Source organism: Scyliorhinus canicula, chromosome 14, assembly GCF_902713615.1.
Source record: "Scyliorhinus canicula chromosome 14, sScyCan1.1, whole genome shotgun sequence".
Classification (NCBI taxonomy): Eukaryota; Metazoa; Chordata; class Chondrichthyes; order Carcharhiniformes; family Scyliorhinidae; genus Scyliorhinus; species Scyliorhinus canicula.
The window spans coordinates 30,198,745-30,217,898 of NC_052159.1; the positions used below are offsets into that span (position 1 = coordinate 30,198,745).

The following is a 19,154-nucleotide window of genomic DNA, read 5'->3' on the forward strand; positions in this document are numbered from 1 at the left end:
CCCCTCCCTAACAGCACAGTGGGTGTACCTACACCTCAGGGACCTCAGAGGTTCAAGAAAGCAGCTGACCACCACCTTCTGAAGGGCAAATAGGGATGGGGAATAAATGCTGGCTTAACCAGCGACTCCCACATCCCTAAATTAATTTTTTTTTAAAGTGCCATATTTCAACATGTCATGGAAAACATAGTCCAAGGACTAACCAAGGTGGCGATGTACCTTGATGACGTATTGATTACAGGGACTACAGAGCAGGAGCATCTACTAAACCTGGAAGAGGTCTTGCAGTGGTTTTCAAATTCAGGGGTGCACCTCAAAAGAGAAAAGTGCCTATTGCAAGCAAGCGAGGAACCGATCTAGGATACCGGGTGGACAAGGCCTGCATCCTGTGGAGGACAAGGACAAAGATATTAAAGAACTGCCTATCCCACGAAATAACACCAAACAGAAATCCTTCCTGGGAGCGGTCAATTATTATGGAAAATTCATCCCAAATCTGGCGTCTCGTCTGTCACTAAACCATCTGCTGTTGAAGAAACACCAGGTGCCACAAGATGACGCCTTTGAGTAAGTAAAATGGCAGCTATTATCATCTAACATTATCATTCCAAGAACCTCATACTGACATGGGACTCTGCTCCCTATGGAATTTGGGAGGTACTTTTGTATTGTTGGGAAGGTGGCATGGAACGGCCCATTGTCTACACGTTAAGGACTCTTTCGGATATAGAGCAGTACTATACACAAATTGAGAAGCACGGCCTGGCGGTCACCTTCGGTGTAAACAAATTCTAGCAGTGTGTCTATGGTTGACATTTTGTGATAGTGACTGACTACAAGCCTTTATTGGACCTTTTTAAAGGAGATAGGGTAATCTCTCCCAGCACCTATAAATACTGCCTAGAGAATCACCCTGGAGTGCGAATAGCCAACGATGGTACCTGAGTCAGCTCCTGCTGCCCACACGCCTGCTTTCTAGCAAGTGTTAGAAGAGGTCCCCATGTCCTTAAATTTCTTAGAGACCTTAATGGTATCGGCAAAACAGATCAAAGGTTGAACATAAAAGGACCCTAGATAGGAAAGAATCATAGATTCTACCGTGTGAAGAAGGAGGCCATTCGGCACATTGAGTCTGCACCGACCCTCTGAAAGAGCACTCCACTCAAGCCCACTCCCCCACCCTTTCCGTGTAATCTTATAACCCCAATCAACCATTGGACACTAAGGGACAATTTTGCATCACCATGTCCAGCTAACCTGCACATGTTTGGACTGTGTGAGGAAACTGGAGCACCTGGAGGAAACTCACACAGACACGGGGAGAATGTGCAAACTCCACACAGTCACCCAATGTCGGAATCGAACCCGGGTTCTGGTGCTGTGCTAACCACTGTGCCACCATGGATCTGACAACTTGAAGCCTTACCTGTCCATGAGGAAACAACAGAGTGTCGAGGACGGTATAATCCTGTGGGGATCCTGGGTAGTCGTTCCCAACTAAGGCAGTGCCCAATCTTAATGCAGCTGCATAATGGTCACCCGGGGGTTTCCAAAATGATGCTCGCAAGGAGTTGTATTTGGTGGCCCAGGATCGACACAGATATTGTGGACCTGGTAAAACAATGTACTTTGTGCGAAGAGAACCAGATGTTCCCCCATTCGGCATCTCTGCACCCATGTGTGTGTGGCCAGGTAGACCGTAAATGCAGGCACATGTAGACTTCGCTGGTCCATTTCGGGTTCTATGTTCTTTGTCTTAGTGGATGGCCATTCCAAACGAATGGAAGTACACCATAAGGCCTCGGCCCATCGAGTCTGCTCCACCAATCAACGAGATCATGGCTGATCTGATATAATTCTCAACTCCACTTTCTCGCCTTAATCTCCTCACCCTTGATTCCCTTTCTGATTAAAAATCTGTCTCTCTCAGCCTGTACAGCTCTTTGCGGTAAAGAATTCCAGACTCAATACCCTCTGAGAGAAGAAATTCCTTCTCATCTCTCTTAAATGGGTGACTCCTTACTCGGAGATGATGGCCCCTGGTCCTAGACTCTCCCACAAGAGGAAGCATCCTCTCAGCAGCTACCCTGTCAAGCCCCCTGAGAATCCTATATGTCTCAATAAGGTTGCCTCTCATTCTTCTAAACTTCAATGAGCACAGGCCCAACCTACTCAACCTCTCATCATAAGAAAATCCATCGATACCCGAGGTCAACCTTCTGGGGGCTGCCTCCAATCCCAGGATATCTTTCCTTAAATAAGGGGACCAAACCTATTCACAGTATTCTAGGTGTGCTCTAACTAGTGCCTTGTACAGTTTTAGCGGGTCTTCCCTGTTTCTATACTTCATTTCCTTTGAAATCAAGGACAACATTTGCCTTCCCTATTACCCGCTGAACTTGCATGCTGGCAGTGGTAGGCTACATTAGGGGTATTGCGGTACCTAGGTGGGATGTACCTTATACTGTAGTATGAGTGGTAGAACCTGCCTGCTGGCTCCGCCCAGCAGGCGGAGCATAAGAGTCTGTGTTTCACCCACAGCAGCCATTCTGTACCGGAGCTGCTGGGGTAACTACTTGTTCATTAAAGCCTTCAATTGGACTACAATCTCGCTTCAGTAGTGATTGATTGTGCATCACTGGCTTTTTGTGATATGTGCCAGGGGACCCCTCAAATCCCATTGTGCTGCAGTTTTCTGATCTTTGATTGATCTCCCCCCCAGGGATGGTGGAGTTCGATTTTCCGTATTGAGCAGGAGGAGGCTCGACAACAGGGATTCACTGGCGGGACTTCAAAATGTGTAACCCAGCCCGGACCAGTGATCCTGATGGTCCCGGGCTGGGAGACTGACATTGTACACCATGACTGCGGCTTATTTTTCAAGGAATAAACCCGCGTTTTGTATTAGCCTAGCCTCGGCTGGAGCTATTGCACAATGGAAAATACTTACATCATAAACCGTTCTTGCCCATCCATTAGAAAGACAATAATAATCAAGGGCAGAGGGAAAACAAGGCAGAATTTGAGGCCTTTTCTCCGTATTATTGAAGTACAATCTTTACTATCCCCCATGATATCAGGCTCCTATAGTCAAATGCTAGTCGGATCTCATTGAGACTGACTGATGGGGATTTCAAAGCTCTGGAATTCTCTCTGTGAACTCTCCGCCGCTTTAATCTCCTTATAAGATGTTCCTTAAAGCCTGCCTCTTTGAGCAAGCTTTCAATCATCTGCTCTATTATATGGTGGGGTGTAAATTTTTACTGCTGCTGTGAGGCGCTTTGGGAAACATTACTGTGTATTTATACAGCGTGTTGTTGTTTGTGTTTTACATTTAGCATGTCTATAATGCAGGTCACAGAACACAGAACAAAGAGAAGTACAGCACAGGAACAGGTCCTTCGGTCCTCGAAGCCTGTGTCCACCATGCTGCCTGTCTAAACTAAACTCTTCTACACTTCCGGGGTCCGTATACCTCAATTCCCATCCTATTCATCTATTTGTCTTTAAAAAAAAATAATTTTAGAGTCCCCAATTAATGTTTCCAATTAAGGGGCAATTTAGCACGGCCAATTCACCTACCCTGCACATCTTTGGGTTGTGGGGGTGAAACCAATGCAAACACGGGGAGAATGTGCAAACTTCACACGGACAGTGACCCAGAGCCGGGATCTTCATCTATTTGTTTAAGGTGCCCCTTAAACATCACTACCGTCCCTGCTTCCACCACCTCCTCTGGTAGCGAGTTCCAGGCACCCACTACCCTCTGTGTAAAAAACTTGCCTCGTACATCTCCTCTAAACCTTGCCCCTCGCACCTTAAACCTATGCCCCCTGGTAATTGACCCCTCTACCCTGGAAAAAAGTCTCTGACCATCCATCCGCTCTATCTATGCCCCTCATAATTTTGTAGACCTACACAGTGATGTCTGTGCAAAATATGCTCCATTTGGGGGGGGGGGGAACGGGTTGCTGAGCCCAATGGTGGAACTGTGAACATGGGATTTCGTATGCTTCACAATTCAGCCAACGGGATAGGGGGGCCGGTTTAACAATGAAAACATGGGGAGCCAGCAAATGGATTCACCAATAATCTGAACTTTTTTGTTTGAAAAAGTAATCCTCACTTCTTCCCCTCAGGGGTTGAGACAATCTTTCTGCCAAACTTTATCCGATCACAAAACTGTGATTGGTCTAAGCATCAGTTACAGACGCGTGATAATTACAGGGACAATAAATATGCCTGTAGATCCAGCCAGGTGGCTGGACTGCATGTACCTGCAGTACAGATATATTACTGCCAGCACTGGTGAAACACATGCATGTCCTGCTGTATAAAAATGGCATCACTGCAGCAGCACAGAGCAGCAATCAGTGTTTCAGCAAATTTATATTAAAAAATCCAACTTCAGCAATCCATTTCCACTGCTGGCCTGCACTGCCTGCCATTGTCTGATTTTTATTTATTCCGATTGCTCACCACAAAACAAGGCCCAGCAGAAAACTTCAAACATTCATCCAACATCTTCATCCGGAGTTTCCGGACATCGGAATCATAGACATCATCTGGATCCACTCCCACGTAAGCATCGATTGCCTGTGAATTTGACACGTACAGGCAGGTTATTGGTTTGCTGCCGGCCCACGCAATGCTGAAACCCAAGTCACCTTCCCAAGGAGGTTGGCACATGCAGGGCACCAACTTGGCAAGGACGCGGAAAATTTGCTCTCCCCAAATTTTCATCTTCCTCAGGGCACCAGCTAAAGTCAGGGTGTGGTTCCAAAGATGTCAGCAGTTATTTTCCACCCAACCAAGTGGCTGCTCTACAGGTGAAAGCCTGGGTATTAACAAGAGGTAAGAGTCCTGGGTATTAACAGGAGGTATGAGTCCTGGGTATTAACAGGAGGTAAGAGTCCTGGGTATTAACAGGAGGTAAGAGTCCTGGGTATTAACAGGAGGTAAGAGTCCTGGGTATTAACAGGAGGTAAGATCCTGGGTATTAACAGGAGGTAAGATCCTGGGTATTAACAGGAGGTAAGAGTCCTGGGTATTAACAGGAGGTAAGAGTCCTGGGTAGTAACAGGAGGAGGTAAGAATCCTGGGTATTAACAGGAGCTAAGAGTCCTGGGTATTAACAGGAGGTAAGAGTCCTGGGTAGTAACAGGAGGAGGTAAGAGTCCTGGGTATTAACAGGAGGAGGTAAGAGTCCTGGGTATTAACAGGAGGTAAGAGTCCTGGGTAGTAACAGGAGGAGGTAAGAATCCTGGGAATTAACAGGAGGAGGTAAGAGTCCTGGGTATTAACAGGAGTTAAGAGTCCTGGGTATTAACAGGAGGTAAGAGTCCTGGGTAGTAACAGGAGGAGGTAAGAAACCTGGGTATTAACAGGAGGAGGTAAGAATCCTGGGTATTAACAGGAGGGGAAGAGTCCTGGGTATTAACAGGAGGGGGTAAGAATCCCGGGTAGTAACAGGAGGGGGTAAGAATCCCGGGTATTAACAGGAGGAGGTAAGAGTCCTGGGTAGTAACAGGAGGAGGTAAGAGTCCTGGGTAGTAACAGGGGGAGGTAAGAATCCTGGGTATTCACAGGAGGTAAGAGTCCTGGGTAGTAACAGGAGGAGGTAAGAGTCCTGGGTAGTAACAGGAGGAGGTAAGAGTCCTGGGTATTAACAGGAGGGGAAGAGTCCTGGGTATTAACAGGAGGGGGTAAGAATCCCGGGTAGTAACAGGAGGGGGTAAGAATCCCGGGTATTAACAGGAGGAGGTAAGAGTCCTGGGTAGTAACAGGAGGAGGTAAGAGTCCTGGGTAGTAACAGGGGGAGGTAAGAATCCTGGGTAGTAACAGGAGGTAAGAGTCCTGGGTAGTAACAGCAGGAGGTAAGAATCCTGGGTAGTAACAGGAGGTAAGAATCCTGGGTATTAACAGGAGGTAAGAGTCCTGGGTAGTAACAGGAGGGGGTCAGAATCCTGGGTATTAACAGGAGGAGGTAAGAGTCCTGGGTAGTAACAGGAGGAGGTAAGAATCCTGGGTAGTAACAGGAGGTATGAATCCTGGGTATTAACAGGAGGTAAGAGTCCTGGGTAGTAACAGGAGGGGATCAGAATCCTGGGTATTAACAGGAGGAGGTAAGAGTCCTGGGTAGTAACAGGAGGTGGTAAGAATCCTGGGTATTAACAGGAGGAGGTAAGAATCCTGGGTAGTAACAGGAGGAGGTAAGAGTCCTGGGTATTAACAGGAGGAGGAAGAATCCTGGGTATTAACAGGAGGTAAGAGTCCTGGGTAGTAACAGGAGGAGGTAAGAGTCCTGGGCAGTAACAGGAGGAGGTAAGAGTCCTGGGTATTAACAAGAGGAGGTAAGAATCCTGGGTAGTAACAGGAGGAGGTAAGAATCCTGGGTAGTAACAGGAGGAGGTAAGAATCCTGGGGATTAACAGGAGGTAAGAGTCCTGGGTAGTGACAGGAGGAGGTAAGAATCCTGGGTAGTAACAGGAGGTAAGAATCCTGGGTATTAACAGGAGGTAAGAGTCCTGGGTAGTAACAGGAGGGGGTCAGAATCCTGGGTATTAACAGGAGGAGGTAAGAGTCCTGGGTAGTAACAGGAGGCGGTAAGAATCCTGGGTATTAACAGGAGGAGGTAAGAATCCTGGGTAGTAACAGGAGGAGGTAAGAATCCTGGGTATTAACAGGAGGTAAGAGTCCTGGGTATTAACAGGAGGAGGAAGAGTCCTGGATATTAACAGGAGGAGGAAGAGTCCTGGGTATTAACAGGAGGTAAGAATCCTGGGTATTAACAGGAAGAGGTAAGAGTCCTGGGTAGTAACAGGAGGAGGTAAGAGTCCTGGGTAGTAACAGGAGGAGGTAAGAATCCTGGGTAGTAACAGGAGGAGGTAAGAGTCCTGGGTATTAATAGGAGGAGGTAAGAGTCCTGGGTATTAACAGGAGTTAAGAGTCCTGGGTATTAACAGGAGGTAAGAGTCCTGGGTATTAACAGGAGGTAAGAGTCCTGGGTAGTAACAGGAGGAGGTAAGAGTCCTGGGTATTAACAGGAGGAGGTAAGAATCCTGGGTATTAACAGGAGGGGAAGAGTCCTGGGTGTTAACAGGAGGGGGTAAGAATCCCGGGTAGTAACAGGAGGGGGTAAGAATCCCGGGTATTAACAGGAGGAGGTAAGAGTCCTGGGTAGTAACAGGAGGAGGTAAGAGTCCTGGGTAGTAACAGGAGGTAAGAATCCTGGGTATTAACAGGAGGTAAGAGTCCTGGGTAGTAACAGGAGGGGGTCAGAATCCTGGGTATTAACAGGAGGAGGTAAGAGTCCTGGGTAGTAACAGGAGGAGGTAAGAATCCTGGGTAGTAACAGGAAGTAAGAATCCTGGGTATTAACAGGAGGTAAGAGTCCTGGGTAGTAACAGGAGGGGGTCAGAATCCTGGGTATTAACAGGAGGAGGTAAGAGTCCTGGGTCGTAACAGGAGGCGGTAAGAATCCTGGGTATTAACAGGAGGAGGTAAGAGTCCTGGGCAGTAACAGGAGGAGGTAAGAGTCCTGGGTATTAACAAGAGGAGGTAAGAATCCTGGGTCGTAACAGGAGGAGGTACGAATCCTGGGTAGTAACAGGAGGAGGTAAGAATCCTGGGGATTAACAGGAGGTAAGAGTCCTGGGTAGTAACAGCAGGAGGTAAGAATCCTGGGTAGTAACAGGAGGTAAGAATCCTGGGTATTAACAGGAGGTAAGAGTCCTGGGTAGTAACAGGAGGGGGTCAGAATCCTGGGTATTAACAGGAGGAGGTAAGAGTCCTGGGTAGTAACAGGAGGCGGTAAGAATCCTGGGTATTAACAGGAGGTGGTAAGAATCCTGGGTAGTAACAGGAGGAGGTAAGAATCCTGGGTATTAACAGGAGGTAAGAGTCCTGGGTATTAACAGGAGGAGGAAGAGTCCTGGATATTAACAGGAGGTAAGAATCCTGGGTATTAACAGGAAGAGGTAAGAGTCCTGGGTAGTAACAGGAGGAGGTAAGAGTCCTGGGTAGTAACAGGAGGAGGTAAGAGTCCTGGGTAGTAACATGAGGAGGTAAGAGTCCTGGGTAGTAACAGGAGGAGGTAAGTGTCCTGGGTAGTAACAGGAGGAGGTAAGAATCCTGGGTAGTAACAGGAGGAGGTAAGAGTCCTGGGTATTAATAGGAGGAGGTAAGAGTCCTGGGTATTAACAGGAGTTAAGAGTCCTGGGTATTAACAGGAGGAGGTAAGAGTCCTGGGTATTAACAGGAGGAGGTAAGAGTCCTGGGTATTAACAGGAGGTAAGAGTCCTGGGTAGTAACAGGAGGAGGTAAGAGTCCTGGGTAGTAACAGGAGGAGGTAAGAGTCCTGGGTAGTAACAGGAGGAGGTAAGAATCCTGGGTATTAACAGGAGGTATGAGTCCTGGGTATTAACAGGAGGTAAGAGTCCTGGGTAGTAACAGCAGGAGGTAAGAATCCTGGGTAGTAACAGGAGGTAAGAATCCTGGGTATTAACAGGAGGTAAGAGTCCTGGGTAGTAACCGGGTGGGGGTCAGAATCCTGGGTATTAACAGGAGGAGGTAAGAGTCCTGGGTAGTAACAGGAGGAGGTAAGAATCCTGGGTATTAACAGGAGGTGGTAAGAATCCTGGGTAGTAACAGGAGGAGGTAAGAATCCTGGGTATTAACAGGAGGTAAGAGTCCTGGGTATTAACAGGAGGAGGAAGAGTCCTGGGTATTAACAGGAGGAGGAAGAGTCCTGGGTATTAACAGGAGGTAAGAATCCTGGGTATTAACAGGAGGAGGTAAGAGTCCTGGGTAGTAACAGGAGGAGGTAAGAGTCCTGGGTAGTAACAGGAGGAGGTAAGAATCCTGGGTATTAACAGGAGGTAAGAGTCCTGGGTATTAACAGGAGGTAAGAGTCCTGGGTAGTAACAGGAGGAGGTAAGGGTCCTGGGTATTGACAGGAGGTAAGAGTCCTGGGTATTAACAGGAGGAGGTATAAGTCCTGGGTAGTAACAGGAGGAGGTAAGAGTCCTGGGTAGTAACAGGAGGAGGTAAGAGTCCTGGGTAGTAACAGGAGGAGGTAAGAATCCTGGGTATTAACAGGAAGTAAGAGTCCTGGGTATTAACAGGAGGTAAGAATCCTGGGTAGTAACAGGAGGAGGTAAGGGTCCTGGGTATTGACAGGAGGTAAGAGTCCTGGGTATTAACAGGAGGAGGTAAGAGGCCTGGGTATTAACAGGAGGAGGTAAGAGTGCTGGGTATTATCCAGCATGGGGGCAATAGAATCAGGAGGTGACAGAGTTATGGACAAGAGTTGCAGCAGTAACTGAGGCAGGGGTTGGACACAGCTGATGTTGTAGAAGTGGAAGAAAACAATCTTTTCAATGGAGAGGAAATGGATTTGACGTAGGATAAGATGCTTGATAACACAGAGCTTGAGTATTGTCGAAGCAGCACTCCAGTTAGATAAAGAGTGGATTGAACCAGTGCCAGTTTGTGTTAGTGCAGAAGATGGTGGTGTTTATTTTCAAATATATTTTCTTCCAAACACAAGTCAACAAATCAGAAAATCAACAAAAGATATAATCTAATTACAAACACTTGGCCATTTCCCCCCTTTTCCCTTACAACCTCCCCCCCCCCCCCCCCCCCCCGCCTCAGCAAACTCCCCCCAACCCACTGGCAACAAACAGGTCCCTGAATAGAGACAAACAGCCTCTATCTTACATAAAGTCCTTGTTCTAACCCTCGAAGAGTGATCTTAATCTTTTCAAGTTGTAAGAACTCTGTCATATCCCCAGCCACGCCAATACTCTTGGCGGTACCTCCATCCCAGTAGGATTTGTCGCCGGGCAATCAGAGTGGCGAAGGCCACACAACATCTAGTAGTTCTGGCAGCTCCTAACACTGAAAATTGGCACCGATGGACATGGCGCCATCCTCACGCCCGCAATCTCTGACAGTGACTCGAAAATAGACGTCCAGAATCCCCCTAGCTTCGGGCAGGACCAAGACATATGGACATGATTTTCAGGCCCCCTTGCACACCTCTCACATTTAGTACATCACCTCAGGGAAGAACCCATTCATACGCTGGGAGTAATATGGGCCCTGTGCACCAAATCTAACCGTACCTGGCTCAATTTGGCACAGGATGCTGTTGAATCCACCCGGGGCATAATTTCACTCCAGGTTGCGCGACCCCCCCCCCCCCCCCCCCCCACTCCTCCCATTTCCATCTCCTCCACTGGCACCTTCTCCGTTTCCAACAATCACCCATAAATATCCATAATCCTCCCTTCCCCGACACTTCCCGAGTTAGCAACTGATCCAGTAGCGTATACTTTGGCACCTGAGGGAACAAGGGTAGCTCTTCGTGTACACAATCGCGCATCTGTATGTACCTAAATTCACTCCTCCTCGGCAGCTGGAACGTCCTCTGCAACTCTTCCAGTCTTGCGAACCTCCCATCTACAAACAGAGCCCTTACCCGCTCTACCCCTTCCCGATGCCAGCTCGTGTACATCGTGTCTATCCCTGCTGGTATGAACCTACGATGCCCGCATATTGTAAAATAGATTAAAAGGTTTTGATCGTCCGTGCCTGAAGTATTGCTTCTAGTTTTAGTCCCAGCACACAGTGAAAGTTCTGAGGAAGCTGCAGCAAAGAACCTGGATGAAATGGAGCAAAATTCTTCAGAGAAACATTGATTAGAGTGGATATAAATTCACAATGTTGAAGGGAATCTTTTTAGATAGGTTACTTGAAATGTGTAGGGATGACAGATCTAGGAGGCTTGCATATAAAATCCTTAAAATTAAGTTAGATGCAGGCAATATATATTTATCTCTACCAAGTTACTGGCATCTCGAATAAGCTACCAAAACATGCAATAGGTATAGATATGTTATAGTTCTTTATATGTGTACACCAATTCTCAATGGAGGCAAGGTATAGCTGCCATTAAGGGGGAGTTATGGGTCATCAGACTTGAGCATCTTTTCTTAGTGAGTCTGTTTTCATCTCTCTCCCAATGATTAGGAGTAAGTCAATGGGGTACGTGCTGGACTATGTATAGATGGTGCAGGGTTGATGGTCCTTTTTTCTTTAAAACAATTCCCACATGTCCTGTTAATTATCTTTAATTCATCATTCTGTAGCTTGCAATCCGGTCTGCTGGTCAGTTCTCCTGACACGTATTTACCTGTCAACCAACATCACTAAAATCAGAATCCCTACAGTGCAGGGAGAAGTCATTTGGCCTATCGAGGTACACCAACCCTCTGAAAGAGCACCCTGCCTAGGCCCACGTCCCCACCATATCCCTGTAACCCCACCTAACCTTTTGGACAATGTACCATGGCCAATCCACCTAACCTGCACATCTTTGGACTGTGGGAGGAAACCTGAGCACCCAGAGGAACCCACACCCCCCGTGGAGGGGGGGGATGTGAAACTCCACACGGACAGTCACCCGAGGCTGGAATTTAACCCAAACCCTGCTGCTCACCATTGTATTGCCTTTATTTTCATTGCTGTTTTTTGGGAGCTTGCTTTGCTCAGATTGGTTGCCAACAGTGACTACATTTCAAAATACGCAATTGGCTGTAAAGCTCTTTGGCCTGTCCTGATGCTGTGAAAGGTACTAGACAAATACGAGTCTTTCTGTCTCCTTCCTTTATTAAACCTGCTTTTGATTGTTACCTGGAACTCCAGTCCATGCTTGTGTCTGCAGTATTCTCGCACTTTTGGATAAACCCGTTCCCTCAAGGCCTTTCTCTCAGCTCCTGCATCTGAGAAATGGTAGAGCAAATAAAACAGCAACAAAATATGTGCGGGTGTCAACATCAGTGACATTTAGACTGGAACATTATGTTTCTCTATGTGTACATCTGTAAACATACCATGTATTAAAAATCATTCTTTAAAATAAAAAATAGACTGGAACATTATTTATGAAGTGCAATGCTACCAGAATATTAAAACATGCAACTGGTAAAAAAAAAAGTTATGGGTTCTGTCAAGATGAGAACAAAGAAAACAGGGAGGAAACTAGACTGACCTGATTTAAAAAAAAAAGAAAATTAAACCCAACAGGAATGAAATGTGGGGCTTTCTGTGAGAGCTCACTGAATAAATCCACTGCAGTGTAGCATGAACCGCAGGGAAAGCAAGGGATGTAAAACAACCATCTCTACTCCTGTTGGAAAATTCACATTTCGGGGTGCAATGTAAAAACTGAATCAGGCTGGGCTCTGATTTCCCCCACAATGAGATTACTCCCAGAAGTTCACCTTCCAACTTCATCCATGAAGAGTTTGGCCACCAGGGGGAGACAGAAAGTGCAGGGAGAAGTCAGTGCGAGTCAGCACCGTGAGAGGTTATAATAATAAATTATAATCTTTATTATTTTCACAAGTAGGCTTACATTAACACTGCAATGAAGTTACTGTGAAAATTCCCTAGTCAGGTGCCTGTTCAGGTACAGGGAGGGAGAATTCAGAATGCCCAATTCACCGAACAGCACGTCTTTCAGGACTTGTGGGAGGAAACCGGGGCACCCGGACGAAACCCACGCAGGCACAGGGGGAACGTGCAGACTCCGCACAGACAATGACCCAAGCCCGGAATTGAACCTGGGACCCTGGCGCTGTGGAGCAACAGTGCTAACCACTGTGCTACCGTCCAACCAGGGGAGGAATGGATAAGAAAACATAGAAAGGTGTGTGAAAGCACCAAAAACAGACTGGTATCAGCAATGGAGGGGCATTGTTCTCACACTGTCACCTACTATCAAAGCCTTATGGTAGTTCATTCTGGTGCAGGTGATATGAAAGGGTCAGAACTCAAGTACTAGGGCAGCACGGTGGCACAGTGGTTAGCATTGCTGCCTACGGCTCTGAGGACCCGGGTCACTGTCTGTGTGGAGTTTGCACGTTCTCCCCATGTCTGCGTGGGTTTCGCCCCCACAACCCAAAGATGTGCAGGGTAGGTGGATTGGCCACGCTAAATTGCCCCTTAATTGGAAAAAATAATTGGGTACTCTAAATTAAAAAAAAAGAACTCAAGTACTACACAACAAGACTGTTTAGTTTGCGCCACCAGACACTTTTTCTCATGTCCAGTGCAAAACCCTATATCCTGAAGTAAGCTTCCTTGACAATGTCTCCACCAATCTACCTCCTGCAGACACTAGGCAACATTTTACAAGACCCATGCGGAGGTGGGTTTAGAGGCAGGATTGGGAGGAAATAGGAAAGTGCCTAGAGCGTTCTCACCCCGGTCAATCTTACTGGAGGCGGGTAATCAACAGAAGGGGTTCCCTGTCTGGCAACGATGGGTGGTCAATAAATATCAATCGAGGATGATTAAGCAGACAGAGAGGGCTCCATTTTCTGCTAATCAAAGCCAGACTGTTTAGATCGAGTCTCTATGAATATATTTAAAATGATAACATTATAAACTTAATTTTCATCCACGCAGTGTAAGATTTGAAGTTCGATAAAGCCTTGCTGATTTACTTCAAGCAGTTTAGATTCTCGCAAAAACAATTAATCCAAGAAACTTACACATGAGAAACCTTGCCTTCTATTCAGTGCGCCCGCCCTGAATCCTGGCCATTACTTATCCCTCAACCAACATCACCTCATCACATTGCTGCTCAAGTCTTAACTCGCACCAACTCCCATTCACCTATCACCTCTGTGCTCGTTGAGCTACATCTTCCATCGGTCAAACAGTTTCTTGATTGTAAAAATTTCAGCCTCCTTTTCAAATCCCTCCATAGTCTCACCCCCTCCACACCCATATGGCCCCCACAGCCCTCCCGAGGTACCTGTGTTCATCTAACTCTGCTCTCTTGAGCATCTCCGATTTTAATTGCTCCACCACTCGTGGTCACTAGTTGCCTCCCTCTCTTTCTTCCGTTAAGACCCACCTCCTTTGACCAAAGCTGTGGTCAGCTGATGTAATATCTCCTAATGTGGCTCGGTGTCATAGGTGGTGTTTTAGTGCTCATATGAAGCCCCTGGAGACGTTCTATGGTGTTAAATGTGATGTATGGACAGCTGGTTTGTGACGCAGAGGGAAGCCAGCAGTGCAGGTTCAATTCCCGTACCAGCTGAGGCTATCCATTCTCAACACTGCCTCTCGTCTGAGGTGTGGTGACCCTCAGATTAAATCACCGCCAGTCAGCCCTCCCCCTCAAAGGGGAAAGCAGCCTATGGGACTCTGGTAACTTTACCTTTTATGGGCAGCACGGTGGGGCAATGGTTAGTGTTGCAGTCTCACGGCGCCGGGGTCCCAGGTTCGATCCCGGCCCTGGGTCACTGCCCGTGTGGAGTTTGCACATTCTCCTGTGTTTGGGTGGGGTTTCGCCCCCACAACTCAAAGATGTGCGGGGTAGGTGGGTTGGCCACGCTAAATTGTCCCTTAATTGGAAAAAATGAATTGGGTACTCGAAATTTATTTTTAAAAAACTTTACCTTTTACTTTATAAATATTACCTGTTGTTTTTTGTAGAATCTTGCAGTGCACTAAGTAGCTTTGATATTCCCCACATGATTAAAGTGACCAAAGTTTGAAGCACTTTACTGACTGTAAAGCCTCTGGGGCCTTGGAGGTTGTGAAAGGCGCTATCTCAATGCAGCTTCTCTTTCTTTTGAGCCACCTGCTGGTGACATTTCATAGATTTTACAGTGCAGAAGGTCATTCGGCCCATCGAGTCTGCACCGGCTCCTGGAAAGAGCACCCTACCCCAGGTCAATACCTCCACCCCATCCCCATAACCCCATAACCCAGTAACCCAACCCAACACTAAGGGCAATTTTGGATACTAAGGGCAATTTATCATGGCCAATCCACCTAACCTGCACATCTTTGGACTGTGGGAGGAAACCGGAGTACCCGGAGGAAACCCACGCACACACGGGGAGGATGTGCAGACTCCACACAGACAGTGGCCCAAGCCGGAATCGAACCTGGGACCCTGGGGTTGTGAAGCGATTGTGCTATCCACAATGCTACCATGCTGACATCCTCAATGTGCTCAGGACAACTCTGAAGGCAAGTTTTTAAAAAACAAATTTAGAGTATCCAATTCATTTTTTCCCCCCAGTTAAGGGGAATTTAGCATGGCCAATCCACCGACCTTGCACATAGAACATAGAACAGTACAGCACATCTTTGGGTTGTGGGGGACGAAACCCACGCAGACACTGGGAGAATGTGCAAACTCCACACGGACAGTGACCCAGAGCCGGGCTCAAACCAGGTACCTCAGCGCCCTGAGGCAGCAGTGCTAACCACTGCGCCACCATGCTGTCCCTTCTGAAGACAAGTTAACAGGTGGAGCCCGTCGCAGAAGAATCAAAAAAGGAGTCAACAATATATAATATGAGCATAAAAGTAAATTACTGCAGATACTGGAATCTGAAACTAAAACAGAAAATGCTGGACAATCTCAGCAGGCCTGACAGCATCTGTGGAGAGTGAAGAGAGCTAATGTTTCTAGTCTGGGTTACTCTGTGTCAAAGCTCTGACACACCCATCTCCCTTCACTCTCCACAGGTGCTGTCAGATATTAATGGGAAGCATTGGACATTTCAACTTTAAAACAAAATAAAACCCAAGACTTGAAAGCAAGTGATTGAGGACAAGGACACCCCTCCCAGCATTTACCTTGCGGGCTGCAGCAAATGAATACCTGAACACATCTGGATGCTGGAGCTGCCGCGGTGCCAGAGGAATGAGCGGGAGGGTTATCCCGCTCGGGACGCTCGGTCGGGACGGGAACGTTAAACATCTGGAGATGGGAAAACTCCACCTGGGATTCAGCCCCAATGAATCGCTTCAAGGAATCTCTGCCCCGCCGGCCTCCGAAGCAGGAAGGGTTGGCGGTGAGCAGCCACGAAATTCCATGTCTTTTCCCGGTGCTGCTTCCTCAGGGATTTGGGATGAAGCCGGCGGCACCGCACTGCCCCCCTCTGGTAACTCCCCAAAGTGCTTCCTTCCCTGGGACGTCCTGTCCCCATAACGCTGTGATGTGAATAAATTGTGCAACGGGCAACAACCCTCTCGCCCAAAGATACAGTTGTTGTTTGTGCACCCCCTACTCCCCAGCTTTAATGTTTATTTACAATTCAATTCCAACTAAAATATTGAGTACAGTCAGAGTGGGGTCTCCTGTGATTCCAAAGGACTTGAAATATATTTATGTTTTGGAGGAAAAAATGCTCACATTCCCCACAGGTCACAGAATTAAAGTTATTGGTGATAGGAGGAGAAACTGTTTTTTAAAACAGGGCGAGTGGGCAGGGAGGTTCAGTTGAGGCATTCGAAACTTATCCGAAAAGGAAGCATGTGGAAGAATGGTAGGAAGGATGTTGCTCTTTGGGAGAGCCAGTGAGGGCACTTGGGGCCGAATGGTCTGCCTTCTGTGCTGTAACAATTCTGCCATCCCAGCATCTGGACAGATGGAGGGTGGTGTGGCTGCCAGCAGCTTCACCAGGAGCCAATTGTTAGACAGGAATGGTAGTTCAGGACTTGGAGCAGGACCATTCCAAAACTGACAGAAGAGTAGGAAAGGAAGGTAGGAAATAGGGACAGTAGGCCATTCGGCCCCTCGAGGCTGCTCCACTATTCAGTTAGATGATGGCTGATTATCCAACTCAACCCCGTTTTCCCCGCACTGAACCAGTGCATCAATCCCAGAAAGTTAACTCTGCAACTTGAGTAACCTTCGGATCAGTAAATGCTACAAACAGGAGAGCTCCTGTTACTGGAATAGAATCACTACAGTACAGGAGGAGGCCATTCAGCCCATCAGGTCTACACTGACCCTCTGAAAGGGTACCTTACCTAGGGTCAGGCATTTTTGTTTCAGGCATTAAAAAAAATAACAATAATAATCACTTATTGTCACAAGTCGGCTTCAATGAAGTTACTGTGAAAAGCCCCTAGTTGCCACATTCCGGCACCTGTTCGGGGAGACCGGTATGGGAGTTGAACTCGTGCAGCTGCCTTGTTCTGCATTACAAGCCAGCTGTTTAGCCCACTGTGCTAAACCAGCCCCTAATCAAGGAATTGTAAGAATGATGAGGTTCTACGATCTGCTAGACTTTTAGAAAGTTGGATTGGTTGAATGGGAGCAATAGAAAAGGAGCAGAGAGACACATGTGTTAAGGATAGAGAGAGGGGGAGAGAGAGAGAGAGAGAAAGTGTGTGCTCTCTCCTTACCTAAAAGCAGCAAAAAGTGATGGATTGTACCTTAAGATAAATGTTCAGTTGTTTTAACTGGCTAGCAACTGATGCTTCACATTTACACCATGTTAAATAACTTTAGAAACCCCACTGGTCTGTGTAGTTTACAATAAACCTGCAATTGGAGACATCAGTGGGCAATATTGTTGTTTCTGTTGCCTTGGGACTTTGTTCATTAAATACTGCTGGTCACTTAACATGCACAGAAAACCATATTTCATTTTACATAGTTCAAAGTCTTCAGCCAATTATGATCAATGTTTCAAATCAGTCCAGTATTGAAAGTTGAAATCACTTGGCTTATGAACTAGTCCTGCTCTGGAAGGGAGTACTTGCATTGTAATTGCAGTTACAGCAATATCTTTATTTCAAAATATTGCAATCCAAATTTCTTTCACCAATACCCATGTGGTCTGGACTTTTTGCATACAGCTTTTCTTTCAAAGTTTGCATATCAGATTCTTTGCAAACATGTTTCGTGCAGATCGTCAAAAGGAGGAATGTCGATCTGGGGTTGCATCGTCCAAAACTAACACTTTACCCTATTGACGAACAATACACTGGAATTCATGCAGGAATCCCATTACCTCTCCTGTCAATGTTGAGAAGGAAACTTTCAAATCCCGAGATCTATTTTGAATCTTTTAAATTCAACTAAAAGGCAGACGTGGCCTCAATTTAATGTTCCACTCACTGAAATGTAGCAGGGTATGGCACTGTTCCAATCCTGGGGCTGAATAATAGCTCCCAGATCAGGAGAGTTTGATGCTTCATGGTGTGCATAATGCGCCGTGATGACATTGGGCATTGTTCATGATGCCATTACTCCAATTCCCAATAAAACGATAATTGGGCGGGTCAAAAACTCAGGAACCCGCCCACATTATTCAAAGAATAGGCGGTGGTGATGATGCAATGGTTAGCTCTGCTGCCTACAGCACTGAGGACCCGGGTTCGATCCCGGCTCTGGGTCACTGTCCATATGGAATTTGCACATTCTCCCCGTGTCTGCATGGATTTCACACCCACAACCCAAAGATGTACAGGTTAGGTGGATTGGCCACGCTAAATTGCCCCTTAATTGGAAATAAATAATTAGGTACTCTACCTTTATATAAAAAAACAAACAAAAATTATTATTCAAAGAACAATTGAACACCCCAATTTAGGTAATTATCGACTCATCTCTGTCATAATAGTCAGAAGTCGTACAATACCAGGTTAAAGTCCAACAGGGTTTGTTTCGAATTACGCGCTATTGGAGCACTGCTCCTTCCTCAGGCTACGCTCTGAAAGCTAGTGATTCGAAACAAACCTGTTGGACTTTAACCTGGTGTAGTAAGACTTCTAACTGTGCCCACCCCAGTCCAACGCTGGCATCTCCACATCATAATGCAGTCAGAAAGCGATAATACATTTTCAGATCTAATGGAGTTTCAGATCTAATGGAGTGGAAAAGGTGAAATTTGCTTTGAGGGGGGCGAGTGAGGGGTTCCACAAGAGGCGGAGTTTGTTTCTACTACATTTCATGGAACTGGTTACCGTCAGCTGTTAAGGGGGATTGGGGGTGGGCAAAGGGAGCTGTTTGGCTGCGGTTGGGGGGGGGAGGGGGGGGGGGGGGGTTGGGGGTTTGTGTTGTGTGTTTAAAATGTTAAAATATCAAAACCATTATTTAAAATATTTAAAAAATGAATAATAAGTTTTCAGGTTGCACTTCATGGCAGGCGGGGAATCCATTTCTTCATGGAGAAGCTGGTTTTAAAACTCCATTGGCTGCAGGAATTTCTCACTCGAATGGGCAGAGCAACCTTTGGGGTTCTTTTTCATGAGGAGGACTGTCCTCTGATTCAGAGCTCTCTTCATTGTATATTTTCCTGTACTTTACCCAGGGGTGAAGG

At 46.7% G+C, this 19,154-nt stretch overlaps 1 protein-coding gene across 1 annotated transcript in view; it reads right to left on the reverse strand.

Moving 5' to 3' along the window:
* The window catches only part of LOC119977872 (NACHT and WD repeat domain-containing protein 2-like), a 41,804-nt gene extending 25,926 nt beyond the window's left edge, over window positions 1–15,878 (reverse strand). Inside the window, exons 1-3 of the mRNA XM_038819133.1 lie at window positions 15,676–15,878; window positions 11,701–11,789; window positions 4,480–4,596 (exon numbers count right to left, since the gene is read on the reverse strand). Coding sequence (XP_038675061.1) covers window positions 4,480–4,596; window positions 11,701–11,789; window positions 15,676–15,799 — 330 coding nt within the window. The 5' untranslated portion in view covers window positions 15,800–15,878. The remainder of the gene's footprint in view (window positions 1–4,479; window positions 4,597–11,700; window positions 11,790–15,675) is intronic.
* Between the last annotated feature and the right edge of the window lie 3,276 nt (window positions 15,879–19,154).